This window comes from Protomyctophum bolini, assembly GCF_963924005.1.
Source record: "Protomyctophum bolini genome assembly, chromosome: 19".
In the NCBI taxonomy this organism is placed as follows: domain Eukaryota; kingdom Metazoa; phylum Chordata; class Actinopteri; order Myctophiformes; family Myctophidae; genus Protomyctophum; species Protomyctophum bolini.
Genome location: NC_137880.1, coordinates 13,984,545 through 14,012,115, shown reverse-complemented (window position 1 = coordinate 14,012,115; position 27,571 = coordinate 13,984,545). Strand labels below are relative to the sequence as shown.

Genomic DNA, 27,571 nt, shown 5'->3' with positions numbered 1-27,571 from the left:
GGCACCGCTCACTTAATTTGATTGCGGTTATAGTTTATCGTGAAAAAAAAAGGCTGAAAGCTTTACATGAGCAAAAATAGCAGATCTACAATTTTGCCCGTAGATCTACTATTTATTTTCTATCTTTGAAGATATAGATAGATTTTTTGACAAAGACTTAAACTAAGGGCATTTTCTCTATGAGTTTTAGTTAGTTTTAGTAAATTTTGTAACCAAACAGTTTTATAGTTAGTCATGGTTTTTGTGTAAAGCCTTGTTTTTAATTGTATTTCTACTTCACTCCAACACTAGTTAAGTTATTTCGTTACTTGTATTTAACTACGATACCCTAGCTCCCTGCCAGGTGGGGTAATGAGACACCTCTGCACTGAAAGGCGAAGCTATCGTCTCCTCTCCCCTGCAAAGCGGCCCGCCCACAGAACCGGGCCCTGTGCCAAAAAGTGTCACCACACAAGCTCCCTGTGCAGTGACACAGTACAAGACTGGAACAAATGTTTTAAAAACCCACACCGGGGAGGGAGGGAGAGAGGGAGGGAGAGAGAGAGTGAGGAGCCGTGCCCTTTTAGTAAACACTAACAGAGGGAAGGCGCGCCATCAGGCGTGCGGGCCAATCACACGGCCTGAAAGGTCACCACCGTATTTCCCTCCCCATCATCCTCCTGAATGGCGGGACGGGTGAGGGGTAGGGAGGTCTCTGATTGGTTGTTATAGGGAGACAAGGGGCTAGCTCGCCGACCTTTGGACTAGCATGGCCAGACTAATATCACTGCATAGATATTAGTCTGGAACTTCGGTGTGGAAGATGTATTTCCAAGGGGCGGTTAAGAAACAGATTCAAACGTCTCACTTTAAATAGTGGGCTCTGATTGTTCAATCACAACTCTGGGGACAGGTGAGAGAAATATAATTCAAACCAATCTCCCCACGGATGTTTTTTCCCTGTGGCAGATTTGTCTGGTTTCCAGGCTACCTTTGGACAGGCGTGAAGGAGCTGCAGCGGTGTGCGCTGCTGCGTGCCATGCAGCCATGCAGGCTGTATGTTACTGTCAGCGGTGCACAGTAACCAAAGTACATTTTGTTGTTGTCAGCCAGAAACCTTTTATCTCCGAACATTTCAAGTGGTCCGGGGACCACCAGTGGTCCTTGATGGGGTAACAGGTGGTCCCCAGCTAAATGAGAGTTGGTAACCAAATGGACCCTTATTAGATCTTTAAAGGAGAATTCCATGCTAGAAGGCTTTCTTACCTTTATTTGTAGTTGTTACGTCCCCACCAAAGAGGTCCAGGTGTTATTTTGTGCAAAAGTGCATTAGTGGCTATTTCCCCTAATATAAGCGCTCAATGGGTGTTGGGTTTTTGTGCTAATTTGAGCGATGGAAATAAGCGAATTAGCACAACACCCCAATGCCCCATTCAATTCAATTCAATTCATTGAGGGCTTATATTAGAGGAAATAGCCAATAATGCACTTTTGCACAAAATAACACCTGGACCTCTTTGTTGGGGACGTAACAACTACAAATAAAGGTAAGAAAGCCTTCTAACATGGAATTCTCCTTTAACACTTGAGAGCGCAAAATGAAACCAAATGGAACCGCTGCATACATGCATGCATATGCACACAGACAGACAGCAGGACAGCCAGAGGACAGCCAGGGACATTGCGGTCATTCGGTCACTCCCTCCGTCTCTCCTCCCAATTTTAATGTTATATTATCCAGATTCAAATGGAAGGTCACGTCCCCCCCAAAAAACACAGCGTGTCTTAACTGTAACTGTCACAAACCACCAACACTCCAATATCAAAGAATTTACGGTTTAAGCTGGGCTCATTCCTTTGAGAGCTAGGAAACCAAAGTCCAAAAACAATCGCTGAGTCAATCAATCGCTGAATTCAGCAGTGTGTTATTTCTGAATAATGACCGAATAATGACCGGTGTCTAATCAAAGCCTCAGAGCACCTGCTGCACCGCTTGGATTTTATGCTGTATCCAACATGACAGACATGTAAACAAACACACAATGTCATTTACAACTAAACATTGCTCTCATTCTCAAGAATATTTTGGAAAACATTTGAAGCGAGAAATTGACAATGCAGTACCGTAACTGTATTCCATTTGATCAACACTCACTTTCCGAGGCGACTGTGTTGTGCTCTGTGCCGTCTACTCTGCGGGGCCAACTTGGAATACTTTCATTACCATAAGCGAGTAAATACTTATTTTTGTTGTCAATTTATTAATTTATGTATTAAGTAGCCGTGTCATAATGAATGGCTAGGTGGTCATTGTTGATACATAAATCACCCCGTCTGTGATTTGTTAATCAACAATGACCACCTAGCAATTCATTATGCCTTGCATAAAACCCACAGACAAAATTCCCTTTCAAAATTGATCGAAAATAGAAAAAAAGAGGACGCTGATGGCCGAGTGGTTAAGACACATGCCATATAGGCTATGATGCAGCCTGACAGCGAGTTGGATTCCAGAGCCCCGTGCCATGGACCTTTGCTGCGTGTCAACTCTCTCACTGTCACTGTACTATGAAATAAAGGCAGAAAAGTACCAAAGCATCATTTTAAAAAGTGTGTTCCAATAGATGATCATATAATTGGTCCTCGCGAATGCTGATAATATGGTATTTATGGTAATTTGTCTCTACTCGGTCTGTGTCGGACGGCTGTAGATAGTTCAGAAGCCTACCAGTGACAGTGATCAATAAGCAATCTAAGCTACTAGGCTTTCTACTCCTGGAAAGTTAGAATGCTATAATTGTTCTCACAAATAAAATAAAATAAAATAAATTGTAAATATTGTTGGGGGGGGGGAAAGGCCTATGATGTCACTGGTAGGCAGGTTTGTGAACTGTCTACAAAAACATGGAACCATATTATCATCAGCCTATTCTGCCTTCCCTCTTGACACCTTCAGATTCCGGCTTGTGTTAGTGCTGAGACTGTAGCACATGGAGCGCTGCGTTAGCAGACCCTGGGGTTTCAGCAGGGCCCCTGGGTCACCCAGCCTGCAATAGTGCTCTTCCTGACACTCTGGTGAGAATTACTACTGAGACAGCGCTCCTCTCCATGTGTTCGTCTGTGAACAGCAAATCTCCGGCACTGTTGGCTTGATCGAAGAAAAACTGTGTAGAGCAGAACCTCTGCCCCAATTTTTTTTACATGGGCCTGTTATATGCGCCACCAGGTTGTATCCTATACTGTCACATACATACATACATACATACATACATGGTGGGACATGTGCATTTTCAGAGCATGTATAGATCAATCGACTGTTCCAGCTTGGATCTCTATGGTTACTAAAGAGGTCGTGTGTCCAGATCTTATGGACTCCATATTTGGACAAAATAGACGATGACCCTATAGTCTCCATATATGGGCATGGATGGTTGAGATGGTCCAAACATGGATGGATGATCATCACCTCACTAAGATGACACAAGCGAGCGAACCGAGCAGACCTGTTTAAAGGCAGCCGTGGTTTCAGTAGAAACGTCTGTTCCTCTTCCACCTTCTATGCCTACGAGACCTCCTGAACGATGCCCAATACTTTGTTCTGAGATCATCTCTGACTGTTATTGTGTAGTTATTCTTTTTTGTCAAAATCGCTTCTTAATAGTTTGAATTGCTTCAATATTGATAACACCGTGGACAGGCACAACGTTTACCCACGTTCAACCAAACCTGTTCGCCCTGATTTCCAAACTACAAAATAAAAAATAAAAAAATCATAATGAAAACGGAAGCAGCCCTTCAACAGCACATTCTTGGCACCAACTCCATGATGACTGAGGGAGACGCACCCGGCAGCACGGCGGACTCCGACTCCAAGCCGGTAGCCGCTAAGATACCTTCAAATGAAAATCAGCAACAGACAATAACATCACTAAGTACAATGTCTCTGCGAAAGGACGACAAATGGTACCTGATAGATAGTCGGTGGTTCAAGAAGTGGGAGAAATATGTGGGATGTAACAGTTTCAACGTTTACAATGTTGGAGAGAACACCATCCTCTATCCAGGACGTATTGATAACTCTGGGCTGTTCCAAGACCATGAGACCCAAGTCCTGAAAAAGGGCCTTACAGATATGCAGGACTATGTTCTAGTTCCCACTGAAGCATGGAACAAGCTGGTCAGCTGGTATGGTTGTCCCGAGGGCCAGAGAGCCATTGTCAGGAAGGTAACTGAACAGGGCATGTTTGGTTCGCAATACAAAGTAGAGGTCTATTTGTTGGAACTGACGTTGTGTGAAATTGACAAGATGGACAAGGTGGTAACTCGTCATTTCAGTAAAGCTGATACTTTAGGTACCTTAGAAAAGGAGATGAGGTCGCATTTTGAAATTCCAACGGAGAGAGAGACACAGCTCTATTATAAGCACAAGCCGTTGGAAATGTCAAAAAAGACAAATCATGGAAAGAAGACGGCGTCTACCAAAGACACGATAGTGGAGCTGAACAGACCAGCAGACAGTACCGTGTATGATGCCGGTCTATATGAAGGTGTGGTGGTTGTGATTGGACAGAAGGAGGATGGCAAATGCCCCACACATGCCTTCAATCACAAATCCAGCACTGCCACAGTACCTCCACAGGGTCATTCCAAATCCAGCACTGCCACAGTACCTCCACAGGGTCATTCCAAATCCAGCACTGCCACAGTTCCTCCACAGGGTCATTCCAAATCCAGCACCGCTTTAGTGCTCTCGAGAGTAACCAATGGAGATGACTTCAGCAGCACACGCCTCAATTTCAATTCCACGTCGGAATCCGAGCCTGGCCTTTGTGGTCTCCGCAATCTAGGCAACACGTGCTTCATGAACTCTGCCCTCCAGTGCCTGAGCAATGCATCGCCGCTCACCCAATACTTCCTGCGGGCTAATCAGTATGGGGCAGAGATAAACCGGGAGAACCCACTGGGTATGAGGGGGGAGATTGCAGAGGCCTATGGTGACCTGGTCAAGAGAATGTGGCGCCAGCGCAGAAGCTGGGTGGCCCCACTTGACTTTAAGAAGCAGGTTGGGCTGTTTGCCCCTCAGTTTAATGGCTACCAGCAGCACGACTCCCAGGAGCTGTTGGCCTTTCTGCTGGATGGTCTGCATGAAGATCTGAACCGTGTCAAAAAGAAGCCTTACCTAGAAGTGCGAGATGCAGAGGGCCGTCCAGATGAGATTGTGGCTAAAGAAGCCTGGACTGATCATCGCTTGCGCAATGACTCGATTATAGTCGACCTATTCCACGGCCTCTTCAAGTCTACTTTGGTGTGCCCAGAGTGCTCCAAGGTCTCTGTCACCTTTGACCCATTCTGCTACCTCTCACTGCCTCTGCCCATGAGTACGTACTGCACCATGGAGGTCTCCCTGGTCCGATCAGACCCTCAGTCCAGACCCAAAAAGTACAGGGTGGCAGTCCCCAAGATGGGTACTGTTATGGACCTGTGCAGCGCCTTGTCTCAACTCTGTGGACTCCCTCCAGAGAATATGGTGGTGACTGAAGTTTACAATAACAGCATCTATAAACTCTTCAAGCGGGATAATGCCCTCGACGAAATCAGAAAATATGACGTCATCGTTGTGTACGAAGTGCAGGAGGAGGACAGTCAGATTACCGTGCGTGTGCAGTTCAGATGTGCTGGCTACTACAACTACTACAACACATTTGGCAGTCCTTTACTCATAACTGTGCCCAGGCAGAACCTCACAGCAGATGTTCTGTACGATAAAATCCTAGAAAGGATCGGACGCTATATAAAGCACTCCCCGAGCCCCTGCAGCAGCGCTTCAACCAAGGTCACCCACTGGCTCCAGCATCATGGATGCCTCCTTAATGGCAGCGAGAGCAAGGAAGACGAGTCGAGCTACCAGGAGTCCAAAGATGGCACGGAGGAAGAGGACAACAAACGTGAGGGTGAGGAGAACATGGACCACCAGGTGAGCAGACCGGAGCAAGAAAATATCCTGGCAAGCAAGGTGAAAGAGGACAAGGAGACGATGTCTGGCTTTGAAGACGTAACTGAAGCTAAGCCGTCCTCCACACTGCCCAAGCTCTTCACCCTCTCCATGCTTCAAAACTATGATTATAAACCCCCACTGCTTTTCAATGGAGACACCCTTGAACTGGATCCATATTCAACTGTAGAGGGCAAATGGGACTATGGCACAAGGGAACGGTGTTATGACGACAAGGAAGCAATGGCCTTTGATGAACACGACAGCATGCTCCCACCCACGACATCCACAGTGGCTCTGGGGACATGCATCAAGCTCTTCACAACCATGGAGACACTGGGAGAACACGATCCATGGTATTGTCCCACGTGTAAGAAACAACAGCAGGCCACCAAAAAGTTTGACCTGTGGTCGTTGCCTCGCATCCTGGTAGTTCACCTAAAACGTTTCTCCTACAACCGGTACTCTAGGGACAAGCTGGAAACCATGGTGGACTTCCCCGTCCGGGAGCTCAATATGTCAGAGTTTGTGTGCGATCCCAAGGCTGCCCCCTGCGTTTACGACCTCATTGCTGTCTCCAACCATTCTGGCGGACTGGGAGGAGGCCACTACACAGCCTACGGCAAGAATAACGTGGACGGAAAGTGGCATCATTTTGACGATAGCAGTGTTAGGTCTGCCTCGGAGGATGACATTGTGACTGAAGAAGCCTATGTACTGTTTTACCAGCGCAGAGATGGGAAGGATCCCTCTGAGCCCCAGCCCTGCACCTCTTTATGAGGAGACCCCGGAAAAGGGTCTTCAAAGGACTAACTTCCCTCTTATTATATTTGTGTGCTGACATTTTTACCTGCTTGCATGATGGAAGATCCGGATGACAGAATACAATGACCAATAGTATAAGTGATATATTGTATTAACATAAGTACAACTAATACTTTATTATGTTGTTAGTTTTAGAATTGAAAAAAATTGCTAAAATAAAATGTGTTAAAAAAATAAAAAATAAAAAGGTTTCACAAAAAAAACTGAAATTAAATCATCTGTCAGAAACATTTAAATGTAGCAACTGCAGTTTTACCAAAAATGGTCATGGGACACGTTGTGTGTTGTACTAGGAGACTAGTAGATCAATTATGTCTAGTTTACTGGCCATTTTGAATCTTGCCACTAATACAAATAAAAACTAAAAGTTTAAAAGTTGAAGCTAAAAGTACACGTTTCACAAGTACTTTGAAAGCTGGAATTGCACAAAACGTAATTGCGACTTCAGCTTGCACTTACTATAGAAACGTGCAGCTTGCACTTACTATAGAAACGTGCAGGAAGCATGCAATGCTTTCATCCATCACATCACGCTCTTCATGTAATGCTGCTGCTACACACACAATACACACACACACACACACACACACACGAGCAGCATTGGGCCAAACACATGAATGATGAACGAAAAATATGGCGATAAAAACATTAACGCATATAATCCCACCTTTGTTTTAACCGTGGAACGTTTCGCACTGGCCGTGTTTCACAAGTACTGAATAGGCTACTGCACGCCTGCACGGCAGCAGTGTTGCCAACTTAGCGGATTTGTCGTCATATTTAGCTTCTTTCCAGACCCCCCTAGCGACTGAATTAGTGAAAAGCTTCTGGCGAGAAATCTAGCTTTTTTCCCCTGGTGAATTGGGGACAAATCGTGTTGACAGGCGCCAGATATGCGCCAGAGATAAAATCTTTTTTTTTTTTTTTCTCAGCCTCAAATCCGCGAAATTGGCAAAACTAAAAGTGGTCGGCGCGTCTGGTCTGGCTCACAGGTCACAGCAGGCTCAGTGGCTTCCTCGGCTCGGTTATGTGCACACTGCACAGACTGTCTACCAGTGCTTCCTCCTTTCTTGCTCTGCCTAGGTGAGTGCGCTCCGGTGCGGTATTTCCGAACGCGCCCCTCGAGCTCGACAGAGCAAGAAAGGAGGAAGCACTGGCAGCTCAGTTTAGTCTGCTAGTAAAAATAAAATACACACTCGGATGCATAAAGTATTAACCTTCTAATTCCTGTATGGATCGGAACAAAATAGCGTTCTAAACATTAGTTGAATTGAGGTATGTTTTTTTTTAATATTACAATGAGTTTAAACGATGTGTTATCAAATGAAGAGATGATACAAACTAAGTGCACATAAATGACAAATGTTTTTCTGGGCTGGCTACATATTTTCGTTGCTAGGGGCGCCTAAAAGTCGCTAGGGACGCAACAAAGTCGCTAGGGGCGGCGCGCGCTACGCGCGCGCATATCCCACCCCTGGCGACTTTTAGCTACTTTTCGAGGAGCCACTAGCTACTTCCGTTACTGGAGAGTTGGCAACACTGCACGGCAGCACTACACTGAGTCCACTCTACAGCTCCGTCAGTCAGACTCAGACAACAACAAAGCCCAAACGAGTCAATAAATGAAGAAGCCGCTTATATGGCTTTTGCTCTGTGGATGGGACGGGACATTTACATTTAAACGCTATCAGATGGACGCCGTGGATAACGGCATGGTTGTGTGCAATATCGGAGGGAAAGGTTCCATAAATCCATATGACCAACGTTAGCTTCCATGCTAGCTGCTTCAGCTTAACATGTCTCGCAGAGGACACCGGAGGCTCGCGGTGATTTCACCACAGCACGAAGCTGTCAAGCTGTCCTCGATGCGAAGCAGCATGCGTGGAAGTCGGTGGTCAGAAAATGGTCTGCCCCACCCCCATGTGAAATGCACTCCCCAGCTAGTTCATTCCACAGTTTTTGATTTTATTCCCCCCTAATAAAGTTGTTTTATTTGTTTTCTCATGCCCCCATGTAAAGCACATTTGAGTATTCATATACACTGAAGACACTTCATATAGGCACTTGTTTATCTGTTGGATTTGGATATTAAGTAGCCTTTGATTTAAAAAAAAAACATAATGAAGTGACATTAATCTGGTAGAGTGTCTCAGCCCTTTTAGGCGTCTTACTGTTAACTATGGTTCAGATTGACGCCATCGGATCAGCACTGTTGCAAAAAAGGTGCTGAAACGATGAGGCAAATGACTCTATAGAGGCGTTATTATTAACCCCACTCTACTCTAACCTGACGCTGCAAGATGAGGGCGGTATTGGGGAACCATATTCTCCAACACACCACTCATCTGGGATCTCTCAGGTAGTTGAGCCAACGCCGATCTGCTCCGTACCGAACCAATCAGCGTGAGCTAAGGGCGGGATATGTGCGAAACCGGATGTGAAGCTATATAGACACGTCAATATGATTGGTTGTGTTTGCACGCCCACACGGTGATAGACAGATGGTCCCATCCAATCATCTACCAAGTATCTTGAAAAAAAGGAACAGCCCCGTCATCGAATTTGCTTCCGCGATCCCAGATCCCAATAAGCTGTGAAACAAATTTGTGTAGCAAGCTTTTTGGATCTGGCAGCGTCAGGTTAACTCTACTCTACTTGGGTTCTCAAACTTTTTCATGTCAAGGAGTCAAGGACCCTCAAATGTATTTTGTATTTGGCAACGGAGCGTGTTCCCCCATCTAAAAATATTTAGTGCCAGGGGAACTCCCGGAAGAGAAGATTTATGTTTCCATTTTTCTTTTTATATTTTTCAAATATCTTCGAAAATAGCAGAACTTGCAGCTTGTAGATTTCCGTTGCATGGCATGCTTCCATAGAAGACATGCTGACTTCTATGGAATCCAAATGACTGAAATGAATCTGTGTGCCGCCTATGTTCTTATTTTCCTCCTGGTTACCTGACGTCCCAGCGTCCTGGCTGACACTGCCGTTCTCCTGCTGAGCGACCAGGGTCTTCAGGATGACCTGCGTGGCGCCCAGGCGCGGCAGTGTGACGTGCGTCAGGTGCGGCAGCGAGTTCTTCTTGGCAAACGACTGGCTGGTTTCCCGCCGCTTGCGCAGGAAGCCGCCCTCGGGGAACAGCACTATCCACTTCCTGTCCCGGCTGTGGTAGTACCTGTCCAGGTGGTCCCGCAGGATGGCCAGCTGCTTGTCCCGGTGGGCTTTACCCTGAGAGGAACAATGACATCACATGTTAACCCCAGTAAGACCTGAGGGTGAGCTTTACCCTGAGAGGAACAATGACACCACATGTTAACCCCAGTAAGACCTGAAGGTGGGCTTTACCCTGAGAGGAACAATGACACCACATGTTAACCCCAGTAAGACCTGAAGGTGGGCTTTACCCTGAGAGGAACAATGACACCACATGTTAACCCCAGTAAGACCTGAGGGTGGGCTTTACCCTGAGAGGAACAATGACACCACATGTTAACCCCAGTAAGACCTGAGGGTGGGCTTTACCCTGAGAGGAACAATGACACCACATGTTAACCCCAGTAAGACCTGAAGGTGGGCTTTACCCTGAGAGGAACAATGACACCACATGTTAACCCCAGTAAGACCTGAGGGTGGGCTTTACCCTGAGAGGAACAATGACACCACATGTTAACCCCAGTAAGACCTGAGGGTGGGCTTTACCCTGAGAGGAACAATGACACCACACGTTAACCCCAGTAAGACCTGAAGGTGGGCTTTACCCTGAGAGGAACAATGACACCACATGTTAACCCCAGTATGACCTGAGGGTGGGCTTTACACTGAGAGGAACAATGACACCACATGTTAACCCCAGTAAGACCTGAGGGTGGGCTTTACACTGAGAGGAACAATGACACCACATGTTAACCCCAGTAAGACCTGAGGGTGGGCTTTACCCTGAGAGGAACAATGACACCACACGTTAACCCCAGTAAGACCTGAAGGTGGGCTTTACCCTGAGAGGAACAATGACACCACATGTTAACCCCAGTAAGACCTGAGGGTGGGCTTTACACTGAGAGGAACAATGACACCACATGTTAACCCCAGTAAGACCTGAGGGTGGGCTTTACACTGAGAGGAACAATGACACCACATGTTAACCCCAGTAAGACCTGAAGGTGGGCTTTACCCTGAGAGGAACAATGACACCACACGTTAACCCCAGTAAGACCTGAGGGTGGGCTTTACCCTGAGAGGAACAATGACACCACATGTTAACCCCAGTAAGACCTGAGGGTGGGCTTTACCCTGAGAGGAACAATGACACCACACGTTAACCCCAGTAAGACCTGAGGGTGATGATACAAAACGCCTTCTAAATCACTAGTCAAACCTTTTCACACCCAAATGGTGTCCCCGAAAAGAGGGACCTCCCCTCCCCAAAACATTTTTTTATAATTGTTCAAAAACAGCAATTGTACAAGTTCGCGCTGTGAGCTTGTATAGCTGCTATTTTTGAGAACCACCCTTCTAAAACCACAAGTTTTCTGAAGAACGAATGCTGTTATAATACCTACATAGCTAAAACATAAAATGACACAGATGCTTTCCTGGTTTTAATGGGTTAATGAGGGTACAACACATTTGGTTTCATTTGTATGCTCTCAAGAGTTCCAATTTGGTTTAATTTGTACGCTCTCAGCGTTACAGACAGTCGGGCATCATACTCGGGTCCACCGTGGCACGCGTGCTGAATCGATCGGCTCAGCGGTTCTCGAGATATAATTAAATAATTTCCCCATAAAATAATTTATATAAATATTTTTTGGAAATCTTTGGAGAAAAAAAAAAGAATGGGGTCTGGATCGATGGAACCAGAAAATGGCCAACACTGCTATGTCCTATTTAATTGAGCTTAAGCCTAGTGACTTGCGAAACTGTTTGACTGCGGCTGCTGGACTGATGTTTGCACAGTACAACATCATAAACATAAATTATTATGGGGTGGCCCAATACCTGGCCGGCCTGTGTACAGCATGTCATTCAATGCCCTTTCCTGTATCGCTCTCTCAACGTCACTAGAAATGATGCCAAAAATAAATCATATGAACATAAACGTTTATGAGGTTGCACCGTACAACATCATAAACATTTATGTCATGTAGGACTGGCACACACACAACAAATGGAACTTTGAGATGATTGTTGACAGTGGTACTCTGTGTGAACCTGAAGAAACAGTGTAGTCTGTAGTTGCCTCGGGTATTAACCCCTGAGGACCTTCCTACAAATGCCTTCTAAATGAATAGCTCTGTAGAATGATGTTGGCATTATCATACTAAACATATATGTTCTTGTTTTACAGACAGCCAACAGGTTGACGACATGACAGATTGAGGCTTTTAACCTTTGCTTATGTGAAATAATCGAGGCCATTAGGGTTTCATCAGGTCATCTGAACGGCAATTTACAACTTAAACAATATAACATGTATTCTATTGCGAGCATGAGCCATTCTAATGCTCTTTAATCTAAAAATGACAGAAATCAGTTGTTGTGACTGTTAACATTAATCCATGTTGTCTCTTAACCGGGAGTGACAAATCCGAGACTGGAATACTTGCTTAACGTCATGTAGTTTGACTAAAATATCTTACAACAGACACAAAAAAGTATTGCACTTAGATCTGGGGAATCTGTCATCACCATCTGTTCTTCAGATCTATTCTTATCACAGGGTTAGAATGAGAAAATGACAATGCAATTTTCCAAAAGATTTTTACATATCGCCAGACATATCAAGAGATTGTTTTTTTTGTTTTGTTTTAAATAGTTTTCAGGGACGGGAGTCTCCGGACAATAAAAGCAAAAACAAACATTAATTTCAACAATCCAGGTTTAAAGGATGTTTGGGGGCTATGGTTGATGTGAATAATATAGTCATGTTTCAGTGACTACTTACAGTACTGTACAATGGTGTACTTACAATCTTTACTTAAGTAAAAGTATCAATACCGCAAAATAGAAATACAAGTTGACAGTTCGGAATTCAAAATGTACTTGAGTAAAAGTACAAAAGTATTGTCATCAACATGTACTTAAAGTACCAAAAGTAAAAGTACTCATTATGCAGAATGTCCGATTTCAAGTTATCACATCTACTGTATGAAAATCTTTTGAAATAGATTTGTGAGCTTTGTTGTCTATTTTCAAATGGCCGAAATGTATATAGGGCTGAAGTAGTTAATGTATGTTTTGTAATAATATAATCACAATCTACAAAGTAACTAAAGTTTTCAAATAAATGTAGTGGAGTAAAAGTACAATATTTGAATCGTAGATGTAGCGGAGTTAGTACGTAAAAGTAAAACTGCTACTGTAGCTATGGTTGATGTGAACACAGGGCCATGCTTTAGTGACTACTGTAGCTATGGTTGATCTGAACACAGGGCTATGCTTTAGTGACTACTGTAGCTATGCTTGATGTGAACACAGGACTATGCTTTAGTGACTACTGTAGCTATGGTTGATGTGAACACAGGGCTATGCTTTAGTGACTACTGTAGCTATGCTTGATGTGAACACAGGGCCATGCTTTAGTGACTACTGTAGCTATGGTTGATGTGAACACAGGGCTATGCTTTAGTGACTACTGTAGCTATGGATGATGTAAACACAGGGCCATGCTTTAGTGACTACTGTAGCTATGGTTGATGTGAACACAGATTATGAAGCTGCACGTGACAGCATGCGCGCAAAGCTCACTGAGAATGCAAATATGGAAGCATTTCATAGCGTGACGCTGCCGTTCATTGGTGGAGAGACCAAGCACAGGTAGATGATTGATTACCCATTTATGCCCTATACGTCATCGTAAAAATGGTGCTTTGACGGTAAATTGGCGCCAGTATCCAAAGTGCTTTTCATTGTGCATTACATTCACACACACATACACCCATTCATGCGCGCACAGCCACACACACACACGTGGGTGGGGGGGTGGAGTCCGTTGCCAAATCCGTATCAATTTGGGGGTCCTTCCTTGACATGAAAACATTTCAGAAGCAATAAACTCTATATACCATCTCAGCATAATGTGTGATTGTGTGTGCAGTTGGTACAGTAGTTAAATATGAATAAATGAATACATACATACGTGGTGGGTCGTGTGCATTTTAATTATATAAATGACATATGTTTATGTCATTTATATATTAGCTTGTAGATCTGTATTTTTTTTCCCCTGCCATTTGTTTCTTGGAATTTATTTTCGGTAGATCCCAATATTTCAATACATTGATATTAAAACCATGTGCTTAAAACAGGCATTCATTCGCCTGTTTAGCAAGCCGTTTCAAAAGCACGCAACATTTGGTCAACCAAGCACACTGGTGGTGTCGAGTACTTTGTCCAGCAATGTGGGTGTTCGAAGCGCCACGTCAACAACGCCTGATCCACAGCAGCAGAGAGGGAGTGATTAACTCCACCTGCTCACTCAGGTCTATTTAACACGCTGGCCTGTTTGGCCGCCCGTTGCCTTGTTCACTGTGTGCCCGGAGCAGGATGGTGGGGTGTGTGTGTGTGTGTGTGTGTGGGGGGCAGATTGAGATCAGGCCCTTCAACAATGTGCTGGCGGGAAAACCTTGCGAGCAATGGTGACAAAAGATTACGCACATAATTCTTTACCTAAGTAAAAACTACCAATAGGCTACTGCAATTTAGAAACACCCTCTGTTACAAGTCAAAGTCCAGAATTCAAAATCTACTTGAGTAAAAGTAGTAAACCTAGACCACTGCATGGGTACTTTGTGCGTCTTGGAAAGTCTGGTGGTGACACGAGGTTGATTAGATGCATCTTCTCTTGAATCTAGGGGGACGCGTTCTAGAGTGCACGCACATGCACCATTCTGTAACCGCTCCGTCCCTGCACGTGCACGTCAAAAGATTACTGGTACCACAGCGTGGTACTGCGTTCTACGAGCATGACACCACTGCCTATGTCCTAAGCCAATCAGAATGCTTGTTACGTTCCAAAATCACTTTTCTGCCCGTGTCAAAGAGAGGACTTAGGCAGAGAATGATTTTGTAATGTAACAAGCATTCTGATAGGCTGATAAATGTACCACGTCTCTGTAGTCTGTACGTACGTCTGTAATCCACGTACTGTAACTCGAGAACCGTTCGCCCCACCGACTCCACAGGGAGTGCAGTGCCCGGCCTTGAGTCGGTGACATACACCATTGTGTACAGGGCCCAAATTAGCCAATTGATCACACCTGATCACCCCATCGATCTCCATATATGGAGCTGGCCTGTTCTGACGTCACAATGAAGTTCTGACATCTGCATAGACTCCATATTTGGGCATGCCTGAGAAATAACTCCATATATGGGCATAAAAGGGACACAGACATGACAACTGGGTGGGGCCTGCATTTCCAACTTGGATTGTTCCAAGTAGGCCAGTGCCCAATGGGCACAGCTCTAGTTATAAGCAAATAAGGCAGGGTGAAGCCTATTCACAATGTTCCTACAAAGTTTGCCACAAATCGGCCTAGAGGTTTGCGATATTAGCTCCGGGCACGCACACACACAGGCCAAATAAATACATATCCAATGTGGGGGTCCTAACAGGGGGTGCACGGCCAATACAGTTTGGGGACCGCTGCACTACAGCATTCAGATATACAGATGTGGGCCTGTGTCTCGTATCTGGTAACGATCCACTGATGTACTGCAGCTGCTGCTACCTTTGTGTTTTTGTTTAGCTGCACCTTATGTCTAACCTCATGTACACAACTGCCACTTTCTATGCTATATGTATAAATATACACATCTTAGATCTTTCTATGGAAACGTTTGTGTTCTCTCCATCTTTCTCTCTCTCAAAATGTGTGTGTGTCTGTGTGTGTGTGTGTGTTTAAGCCCCACCCTCTTGTCTGTGTTAAGTGTGTGTGTGTGTGTGTGTGTGTGTGTGTGTGTGTGTGTGTGTGTGTGTGTGTGTGTGTGTCCTGTAAGCCTGCTCATCAGTGGATTAGACTGTTGTGTCCCGCTGCTATGCACACCTCATTATCCTCCGAGTTCCTCTAGTCGAGCAGTCCATTTGTTCTCTTTTTTTCAAAGACAGCTACAATCATATGTCCCCCATCTGAAAATGTTTTGTGCCAGGGACCCCCCCCCATGTAAAGCGCTATATACAAATTTATTATTAATATTATTATCATTTATTACCTGTCTGATGAAGAAGTCCCCGTGGATGAAAGACACGATACCAAAGTTGGTGTATTTGAAGACGTGGTCCATCAACCACATCATCTTCCGTACCACCTGCAGGATGGAAACAACATGAGCTTTAGTCCTCCTCATGCCAGATGTAAACAAAGGGTAAGTGTCAATGCATTTCCAATGGAAGTCACATGGTTTGACACAACATTTGTGTTGTACGGCTTTCGGCTGTGTTTCGACTGCCCCCCTCCCCCTCATACAACACAAATGTTGTGTCAAACCATGTGACTCCCATTGGAAATGCATTGCGAGCTTGCATCATTCAATAAGTCTCAAGCATCAGCTATACATCAATCTGTTGTGCACGTGTGAGTCAGGCCAAACAGTTCAACACATCAACAACAACACAAACAACATCATCAACATCAACAACTAGAATAGTGTGCTCCTCGGATCGCAGATCTCCGCCACACCAAGATAGACATGACAATGAGTGGTACCAATAATCGAACTTGATTTTAAAGCAGTGGTTCTCATTAATTCATATGTATTTTGGCCGCATTCAAAAATGTTTGGGAGATTTATAATAAAGCAGATGTACAAGCTCACAGAGCGGCACGGAGTGAGCTTGTACATCTTCAAAAAGTATTAACTACTTTTCCACTACCACTGCTTTAATGTGGTAGCCGCTAGTTCTCACTTCTCAGTGCCAACTACTCTCACCACACAGCAGACAGTTTAGCGTTGCTGCAGTAGACGGCAACAGATGTGCAAATTTAATTTCATGCAATCTGCAAGACTGATCTTATTTAGTTTCATTTCATGTTGAATCCAGTAATACCTGCCTGGATTATTATGGTCAAATTTTGATGTGTATGAAACAGGATCAGGTGTTATATTCAGCTAAAGCTTTTTTCCCCGTTTGCGGTGCAAAGCACTTTCTGTGGTAGTGAGAATTGGTTTTGCCTTTACTATGCACATTAAATAACTGACTTATACTATGGTGGTTTTATTATGATAAATGTATATTTATGCAATATTTACGTTGTATAATAGTGCGATCCGGATACACCAGGGATCCCCAGGGATTTTCCCAATGGCCCACACTGCCATGGTCAACTTTTACGACATTTTTGTGTTTTTACACTAGATGTTGCTCTTGGTTAACCTAGGATTCACCGTTCAAGTCCCAGTAAGAACAGGAACAAGGAAATCAGGCCAAAACTCGCCTCTCGTCCATTATTCACGTCATTCAATACATATACAAAAAGTTTTAGAATTATTCTGTCCTAATTGTAATCTAACTACAGAAAATCTTCTCTTATGAGAGGGGGGGGGGGGGTCCATGGAACAAAATATTTTCAAATGAGGGTCCGTGCCCGGCCTAATAATAATCTTAATAATCCTTGACATGCAAGTAGATCTCATGCCCGAAAAGGATTCCCCTGCACCTTCCCTCCGTAAGTCTGAGGGTACCTGTGAGTGAGTATAGTATAGTAATATAGTATAGAATCTACCCCCGGTGCTATCCTATTCCACCCCTACACCATGGGTCCAAATTAACCATCACAGGTTTGGCTTTGATTTTACAGTGTAGATTGGGGTCCCCTTAAAGAATATGGTATCAAATGTGGGGGTACACTAATTGGGGGTCCTAATTTGATTGATTGAACAGTAGTCAGAAATGTAAACAGCACAGGCTACAGTCTGACATTAAGGCTAAAAGGATAACACAAAAACGTCCTGGGGACTCGATGGTTTCCATGTGGTGTCCACCAGGTTGTTGGGGGCCAGCAATGTTCGGAATGCGCCAATCAGGATGGAATATGAAAAGTCAGACGGATCCATCTTGATCACATGACTTATCGAGATAATGGTTTTGTCGAATGTTCGCCTGTTTTTGCCAAATGCTCTCCTACTATGCATAGGGTTCATGTGGGTAAATAAACATGAACTTATCTTACAGACACATTCTAGAATACAAACACATCCTTAATAGCCTGGGAAACTCCTTGGTTTCAGATGGCTCCCACAAGGTCACATTACTGCCAGGAAGAACCGTGCACAGTGGTGGAAAAAGTACTTATTTAGTAAAAGTGGCAATATCACAATGTAAACTAGAAGTGCCGGTCTCCACCAGGATAATAGCGTTTGTCATGTTTGGACAAAATGTGTAGGTGTAAAATTAACATGTTTTGTGCAATAATCTGTCGTCTGGTGGTTGTATACCAGGGCAATACAAATAAATATATAACACGTAACAGTGTACCTGTTTACGTGTGGGAGCACGAGTATGTGACTTATTTATACCAGTAGGGGGCGCCAGAAACAGAGAGAGGGGTAGTGCTGTGTCTCTAATGAGAGAGAGAGGGGGGGGGGGGGGGTTGCACCACTCAGTTCACACGTGTGTGATTTTTTATGTAATAATAAAAAAGGAGCCGATCTGGACTGAATAGATGTGCGCCCGACTGCAATTATGATAAGATACAATATTGTGTCCCGTGGAAACGTATACATGCTGTCACTGCCATGTCATGTTGACATCTGCACGGGACCTTGTTGTAATGATGTTATCCCCCCCCCCCCCCCCCCGCCGGCCGCCTCCCCCTCTCTCCCTCTCCACTGGTGACGATGCTAGCAGGGACATGCTGCTGCTGTTGAGCTGCTGGCGGTTAGGGTTAGGGATGGTAGCAGGGACATGCTGCTGCTGTTGAGCTGCTGGCGGTGATGTCATTGTCCTTACCGTGCCCTTGTTCTGCAGGCACATCATGAGCGTGCACACGTCCCCCGTGGCCTGGTGGTTGACGATGACCATGGCTTCCTCCTCACAGATAGGCCTCACGTCGTCACCCCACTCCATTACTGTGAAACGGGGAAGACACAAGGCACACTTCAGTCAAAGACGGTATTATGTCATCGGTGGCGACTGTCGGGTGGAATCGGAATTAAATTATTGACACATCGCAGGGTTGCACAGGTGTAAAGATGTGGGTGATTCTTTTGAGTTAACCACTTGAACCCTAGCCTTCATATTCTGTGGAACATTAGCCGAAAATAGCCAATCGACAAGCTTGAGGCGTTGTAGAGCTTGTAGATTCAGGCCAAGAGGTTTGGTGTAGAGGGAAGAAAGTCAAGAGCAAATCAAGTTCAGAGCCAAAGGTCAAGTTTACTAAGTAGGGTTTATGTGGTTAAATGTCTGAAATAAACAAAAAAAGATAAACGTCAATTTACACAACAGTGATGTAGAAGGGTCCCTTCCTTCATACTGTATCCCTTCCTTCATATCTCTCTCTCAGCTAAGGGGCACTTGGCCTGAAAAAACATTGAAGACCCCTGGTGTAGAGGGGAAAAAGGAGGGGTCCAACTAAGTATAGATAAACCCCTGGCTGGGGTCAACAAAGAATACAGTATAGGGTTTAAGATGTTAAATAAATAATCAAACATAGCTCTTATTCTCTTCACAAGTAGCTCTTCGTTGTCAAGCACAAGCATGCAAAGCAATTCTCCACAGCTGATAGCGGGTAGGCTAATAACTGCCGATATAAATTACACAAGGTCTAACATGACAAGCAATTATTCACAATACCAGCAAACCGCTACTCTGTGTCAAGGACAAAATGAGGGCACTTCCCCATTGTCACAGAACCTATATAATACTTGGATTAATTAATGCTGTCTTCTCAACTCATATTTTTATTTCGTAATCTTTATTTAGCATTGTAGCTGTCTAACTGCAGTCACCGGAAGCTTGCATAAAAATACTTTCACACTCCTTTGTACTTGGTGTAAACTAAACTTGTGATGGGATGCGACAGTTCAGTTTGGTTTCAACATACCGGTAACTACTTCAGGAGCATTTAAAGGAGCACTTCACCCATTCACCCACTCATTATAGGATGGCATGGCATCATTTCTGTCTCCTCTGCGTCTCACGGGCTGTGGACAGAGCACTTCACCAGATGGAACAACTTGCACAACTAACATTGTTGTGTATTAGCCCGTCTGACACCTTGATCAAGTTGAGACTAAGAGCAACTGCAATTAATTACTGCACATATGCAGCCAATGCAACGACTATTGTGCAGCTAAATAGAAACGGTGCAAGACCATGACATGCACCAGCGCCGGTTGGGAAAAGTAAGTAAATAAATATACCAGGCATCCCCCAATAGTGCGGGACATTCAGACCCAAATGAACTCAAACTTCAAAAGACACCTCCCCACCCCCCTCCGGCGCCTATGACACTGTGTGACATAGGAGGACAGAAACCGACCAGTGACATCATCAGTAATAGGCAGATTTGATCATTTCATTCATTTTTTTGATGCGAGAACAATGGCTTCTATTTCAGCGAGCTAACTTTCCAGGAAGAGGAAGGCTGCAGTTTCCATTAGCTTCGAATCCCCATCATTGATGTCATTGCTAGGTGTTTCTGAACTGTCCTCAGCCAACCAATGAGACTCAAAGTGAGTATAATTATCTTATAATGAAAAGCCTGTGCGTGTCATGATAGGCCAACATTCAGAGAAGAATCTTACCGTTGTCGTAAACGTGTCACACAAAAGTAGTGAAAATAGCTGATGGACAAGCTCACATCACTTCACAACAGCTCGTAGATCGTCTATTTTCATAATTCTTTTTTTTTTTTTTAATAACAAAAAGATGTTATGGCTTTTCACATACTACAGACTACAAGGTTTCCACGAGACAGCGACGGACGATATATCCCTGGCTTCCCGAGAGAAAGGTTTTTAGACTACACACAACAGTTGTGCTTTCAAAACAGGATAGTGTACTGTATGATAACACTTTATTAATCTCCCAGGGGGAAATTCAGGGCGTTAAAAAAAAAAAGAGGGAAAAAATGCACAACAATAAAACAATAAATAAATAAACCACCCAGTAATAAACTATATACTGTCGGGCAAATGCATACTAACCATACTTGCAGGCACACCCAGTCAACCACCCACATAATCTGACACTCTCGGTCTCTCTCTCTCTCTCTCCAACAATTCAACAATATACTGTACTTGCTTGCAAACACACAATTTGTATTTGACATTATTTAGCCACTTTCAACCTGGCCTCATTGTTTTGGGCATGTCAGCATAGGCAAAAATGTAAAACTGATAAAATAAAAAATAATGAAGCCAGTGTACAACCATTTTCTTTGCCATTCATCATATGACAAAGTATGTATGGGCTCATTTGATTAAAATGTACCGGTAACTGGAATTGGTGGGGATTCTGGGGAGCTTGTGCACTTGTATATTATATATTACAGTGCATGACACCAGCGCACAACCAAGTATATAAATCAGGCATAACTCTATCTCTATTCTAACCCCTACACCCAACCTCTAATTGTCTAATGCTAACCCAATTTACCCAAACCTAAATCCTTTCCAGGAAAGGACCAGGAAAATTGTCCTGTTTCTCAAATTCTATACTATAGTTGTTTTGGCCCGTCGGGCCCGGTATTGTAAAGTATTGTAAATGTAAGACGGGTTTGTTTGTTTTGAAAACACAGAAGTCACAGAAGTCTCCTGCTCCTGTCCCACAATTTAAAGGGGCTATAGGCATAAATATTGGCATGAGAAAACAAGTATACAGTTGGAAGGGTACAGCATTTTGTCACATTGTGTCGTTGTCGGGTATAAAGTTTTTTTTTAACAAATAGACATTTTTTGCAGTCACTGGGACCAATCTGAAAAGTTTGAGAACCCATCATGAAAAAATAAAGGAAAAAGAGCGCCCTCTTTTCCTTTGAATTTGAGAGTCCACAGTCTGTCTCGCTTGAAAGCGGAGCCCTGTTGTCACTGATTTTACATGGAAAAAACACCTCCATTCATTGAAGAGCTCTCATACAGCAGCACTTCATTAAGAATTCCGCCCTGGCGTGTGATTGTTGACAGCAAACACCCGGGAGAAGATGCAACAATGGATGAAAGCAGCCTGGACCCTGCTGTGTACGTGTGTGAGGGCCCAGGAACAATGCCCCCCCTCCTCCTACTCCCCCGGGACCACATAGAAGATGCGTGATTTCTTTCTACGTCCGAGCATAGACCTGGTAATGCCCCGCCTGCCTCTGATTGGCATACAGACACTGCCCGTCTTAAGATAGCCTCTCTGCCAGTGTTGCCAGATTGTGTGAGAGAAAGCACAAAAAGCAGCCAGGCCTATGAAAACAGCAAACATCACATAACAACCAGGAACCATAATATGGTTCCTGGTTGTTATGTGATGTTTGCTCCTCTTCTGCATATTATGCAGAAGCAAGGCAGGAAGAAAGCATGCAGTCTAGTTGAGCTTAAACAAGCTTGGACAAATACCTGTACATTAATCTGGGGATCCTTGACATGGAAATGTGTGAGAATCACTGGTTTAAACAACATTAGGAAAAAAGCCTAAAAAACTGCAACCCGCAACTACCAATATTTACAAGCAACTTTACCGAAAAATAAGCCAAAGGTTGCTTATCTCTGCTAGTGGAGAGAAAACATTGACTTATAGGTGGTTTCCTCCCGACAGCAAGGTCATAATATAAGCCGACATGGCAACCATACTCTTTGCTTTGCAACTGAACAAGTTAAGACAAAAAAAAAGGTGCATAAATAACAGCCAAGCTCAAGCATGAGGAGGAGGACGTCTGCAGAGGTGCAAGGCTAGAGCTGTAACTCCACCAACTCATGCACAAAACCCCCCCCCCGTTTAGTTTTTTGTTTTGTTTTCTTACCAAGATAATTGTAGTAAGTGGAGTAGTAAAGGTACAATATTTGCCTTTGAGATATATTGCAGTAGAATGATTGAAGTATTTAAAAAAAATGGAAATATACTGAAGTAAATTTAAAGTACTTCAAACTTTTACCAGTATACATGTACCGGTACATTACTTGAGTACATGCACTGACAGTTACTTTCCACCACTGGATTCACCTCCCAGCGCAACAACATCAGCCTGTACTACGGCTGCAGGTGTGACACCCGATCCCCAGCGGCTAGAAGCAGGGAACCTCTCATCGATCCATGCTTCCCAGCCTCGAATCAAAGTGACGAATGGGAACTGAAAACATTGATCATGTTCAAGTTCGCCCCTGGGGGCCTACAGGTACCTGCTCAGTGCTCACGTTACTCATGCAACTCATATTCCCGGAACAACTAGCTCTGCTGTTTCAAATCACGTGTCACGTGAGAGTTTCGTAAACACCTTTACTTGGATATCGTTGCGGTCGGGGCAGAAACACTGCATCTCCAGTTTCTCCACTCTTTTCCCGCCCATCTCTTCAGAATGTAACCGTCATGGACATACAAGGTTTCTGCCCGACAGCGACGACATGTATAGGACGCAATGTATGCTTGAAAGTGCACCCTCACTCCCACCAACGTGGTTGCAACGTGATTTACGTTACAAGCCTATGCAAGTGTATCTGAAGTGTAAGAGTACATAGCATCAAGTGGGGCGCGAGGTCTGGTTTCACCACTCCCATAGCTGCATGGTGTAAATCTAGCCATTAGGGCTTAACCTTTATGTGTTCGCTACAGTGAGAGGGCCTGTCGGGTTCTCCTCTATTTCAGCACCCTTTTAACCCATTCTGACCGGGAACCCGTTTTGGTGTCAGCATCATGTCATGCTTTAGCTATTGAAAAATAGCAGATCTACAAGCTCATAGCGCGCCACCGAGTGGCGCGCTACGAGCTTGTAGGTCTGCTATTTTTGAAAAATCAAAGAACGACTGACATTTTTAGAATCTGATCTCAGGTCAGAATGGGTTCATCAGACCAGTGTGTGTCCAGTGGAAACCTCGTATGAATCTGATCTCAGGTCAGAATGGGTTAACCCCATGAACCATATAGCAACCCTATTCTGGGCATGTCATAATAGGTGAACATTCTGCAATGTGAGAGAGCGGACTATAGCGCCAGAGTCGCGAGCTCTGCAGTGTACCGTGTCGCCAAGTCCGCTGTCGCGCCACAATACAGTATGTACTGTAGGTGGCGCACCTCTTTCCCGTCCTACCAGTGCTCGCGAACCAGGGTGACACAAACGTGATGCAAAGTGTGGTGCGGATCGGTCACACAGAGTAGTCAAACTGTAAAAAAGCAACTGTTGTGGTTGTCTATGTACTATATGTTGTAGTATGTAAACCTCAGAATGCACGACAGCTGCACGGCGACATATTTAGTGTTCAGTACATGGACTGTCTGCCAACAACACAAGACCACTGTAGTCCTGACGTCACTGGCACTGTTCCCCTGGTTCGTGGGTATATTATTTGTGTTGTAATGTAATCCCCCACAGGGGAATCTTAGGATATCAAAAAAATAGGAGTTGAAATGCGTACTTTCAGGTTGTCTAGCTTTCAATAAACGTGATAGAAGCACAGTTTCAATTTTCATTTTGTCAACAACAAAAATCTATCTGGTTTAGTGTAAAGTTGAAGCATCGTGAATCCTACCGTCGCAACAACTTGAAGTATAAACAGGCATAATTAGTGTTAGTGATGTGATACAGGTGTGATCATTTACTCAAGTACTGTACTTAAGTACGATTGAGATATTTTTACTTTACTTGAGCGTGTCCATTTGTCAATATTGATACCACATCTCAAAACTCAACTTGTAGATTGGCTATTTTCACTATTTTACACAACACCATTGTACAACCAAGTATAGCAGCGGGCTTATCAGTCAAATAGAAGTTTAAACATTAAAAAAAGCTTCTCGATTATTCGATTAATCGAAATAGCAACCGCTAAGGAATTAATGTATGATTGCTGGTTTGCAGCCCTTATACACCCTGTCTACAGTACATGGAAACCATGTCCAAAAGTGTTAATTCTCAGGACTTCAAATTCAAAAGTGGACATCTCGAAATGCGCCGCGAAGCATTTGGAGCTCGCTGATCTAGTCCTTTTGTGTGACGCTGTAGTATGATCAAGTATCGGGAGTTACTTTACAGGAAAAAGAAGACAAAATGGAGATAAGAGGTTTTAGCCCGACAGCGACGATATCCTGACACAGACGAAACGGAGCAGAAAGGAACGAAGGACAACTTGTTGGCCTGTTCAATTTAGGTCTCCTTCCCCTGTCCCCTCGGTCACCTCCTCACAATGACAATCAATCCTCTTGTTGAGTGCACGACACACCGTGACACAGAACAACACATCTATCACTCTTGAGGACACACAAGCTACCCCACCCCATCTATTCGTGAAGTTGTGTGTGTGTGTGTGTGAGAGAGAGCGAGTGAGAGACATGATGTGAGCTCGTGGATCTGCTATTTCTTGAAATAGCGGTATCTTGAAAGAAATTGTGAAAGTATTTCTACTGATATTGCTACTTTAGTAAAATAAAAATCATGTGAAGTGAGGGGCGATCTTCATGTATCATCATATACATCACATTCCGTGCTCAGCCATTTAAATCATCACATACCATACTACAAACACATTCCATGCTCATATACACACAAACACACACCTGTACATAGGAGGGGCTAGCGCCCCTCAAAAACCCTTTTTCCTCCAGTATGCTCGGGTCCGTTGCCATGGAGTGTAGACTGAGGGACGTTTAAGTAGTATCACAGAGATGGGTCATCTGTCACTTTGAATTCATTATAGGGAGCTTGTCTTTGAGAGATGACACAGTTACAGAATGGTGGCAGGGCTGATGTGTGCATGCATGGGTGCGTGTGTGCGTGCGTGCATGAGTGTGCGTGTGTGCGTGTTGTCGACCTTGGGCACACCTTCCGCTGCCTGCACCAGATCGGTCATCGACTCATCGCCGGTATATCGGTTTGACTGATATTCACCGGCAGCTTTATTTAGACACACCTCTCCAACCGCACGTCAACTCACATTTATAATGAGACAATCGTATCGTTGCTGTCCAGCAGAAATCTCTTATATCCATATTTGAACTTTAGGGAATAGTAGTAGTAATAGGGAAAGTTTGTCTAAAAGCCAAACGGAAATGTCTTTTTCTTATATGTTCCAATGATCAATGCCAAAAACACAATTAACTATATCATCAATCATTATTTGTAGGACAATTAACATGTCATGATGGTGACAGGCAGCTCTAATAATAACACTTCTTTAATCCAAATGACAACTGAGGCAGCTTAAACACTCTGGGCACAGTGACACAGGAACCGGTTCAGGAGAACAAACAATGAGAAGCCAATGATTACATATTCACCTTATATCGCAATTATTTGATCTAACCTCAATTATCTTTGCATAATCCTTAGAACGTTATATTTGACTTTTAACCACTTGCAGCTTCAAATTGGCTTAAAAGGAGGACTTCACCAACGTTCAACCTATTTCATATAACTAAACCTCCATGATGGTGACAGCCCTCCAAAGAAGCCAGAGACCAGACAGATGACATTGAACAATATGCATTATGCACACAGGTATTTTCCACTGGCTTGATATCATGCGACGACTGACGAGGGACACTTGACTTCACACACTGGTGTCATTTCCTGAAAGCAGCTTCCTCTTTTGCACTTTCATTAACTGTCAACGGTTAATGATCAAAAGATATAAAAAGGCCAGTAAGTTAGCAGTAGCTTGCACATGTCCCTTCAGATTAAGAAACACAGGCTAAAATGGTCTGGTCATGTGCTGACCAAAAAACACCTGGGCGAAGGACAGTGATGATGAAGCACAGGCCAAATCACAAGACAGACAGGGTTCAGTGGAAGTGTATGATTACGGCCTCAAGCCCTACCCGGGACGTAGAGGATAATTAAGTAAGTAAGTTTAGCAGTAGAACTTGTAGTACGAAGACGGACCAGGCGCAGATGGTCTGCACTCACAAGTACGATTCTTGAGGCTTTGCTGCATGTCACTCCCCGGCTCTCCCTCTCCCTGTTTCCTGTCCTATCTACACTGTACTATCCATAATGAAGGGCAGAAAAAAGGGACACGATGCAATGTCACGATGACCTGGCTTCTACAACAAGTCTGCTGGGAAATAGATCTTCAGAGTTGAGCGGTTCAAATAACAGCTGGTCTAGTTTACTAGGAAAGACAAATGCACTTGTAGGAGCCATTATGTGACTTATATGCCAAGTCTCGTGCTCTTTATTATTGAAGTAAGGTATTCACTTGATTGACAGATTGGGCACTGCACTGGTATTAGGTGGTGGTGTTCACCGGAGCTAGGGCGCTGCCACGCTGACAATTAGTCATGGCGTTGACCTGTTCACATGAGTCTGAGAATTTGGACAGAGACTGGGAGTGAGTGTGGGAGCCGGCCTTTCTTGTTGACCGCAACACCCACGTTTAGTTTACAATCGTGTGCTGGGAACTGTTGTAATGTTAACGTTTGGTTTGTATAATAAATGGTCAAGCACAAGGATTGAAGTGGACCTGGATTCTTGAGTGTGTGTGTCATACAGTGTCTCTTAGCTCTCATGTTTGAACTGCCTAGATACAGCCGCAATAGCACATGTACATCTCAGTACACATTAATCACTTTTCCACCTGGCGTCCCCGTTTCGGGCATGTCATTATATTGTCAAAAAATGTTCAAACTATAGACCACGCTCA

The 27,571-nt window shown here is 44.1% G+C and overlaps 2 protein-coding genes across 2 annotated transcripts in view; one reads left to right on the top strand and one right to left on the bottom strand.

Annotated features, from left to right (window-relative positions):
* The window catches only part of lpgat1 (lysophosphatidylglycerol acyltransferase 1), a 65,391-nt gene that overhangs the window by 28,262 nt on the left and 9,558 nt on the right, over positions 1-27,571 (bottom strand). Inside the window, exons 3-5 of the mRNA XM_080791065.1 lie at positions 18,747-18,865; positions 16,010-16,105; positions 9,754-10,024 (exon numbers count right to left, since the gene is read on the bottom strand). Coding sequence (XP_080647191.1) covers positions 9,754-10,024; positions 16,010-16,105; positions 18,747-18,865 — 486 coding nt within the window. The remainder of the gene's footprint in view (positions 1-9,753; positions 10,025-16,009; positions 16,106-18,746; positions 18,866-27,571) is intronic.
* LOC308334080 (ubiquitin carboxyl-terminal hydrolase 4-like) lies at positions 3,803-6,751 on the top strand (the record flags this gene model as incomplete). Its single annotated transcript, XM_080790668.1, has 1 exon — positions 3,803-6,751. The coding sequence occupies one exon, from the start codon at positions 3,803-3,805 to the stop codon at positions 6,749-6,751; it is 2,949 nt and encodes a 982-aa protein (XP_080646794.1).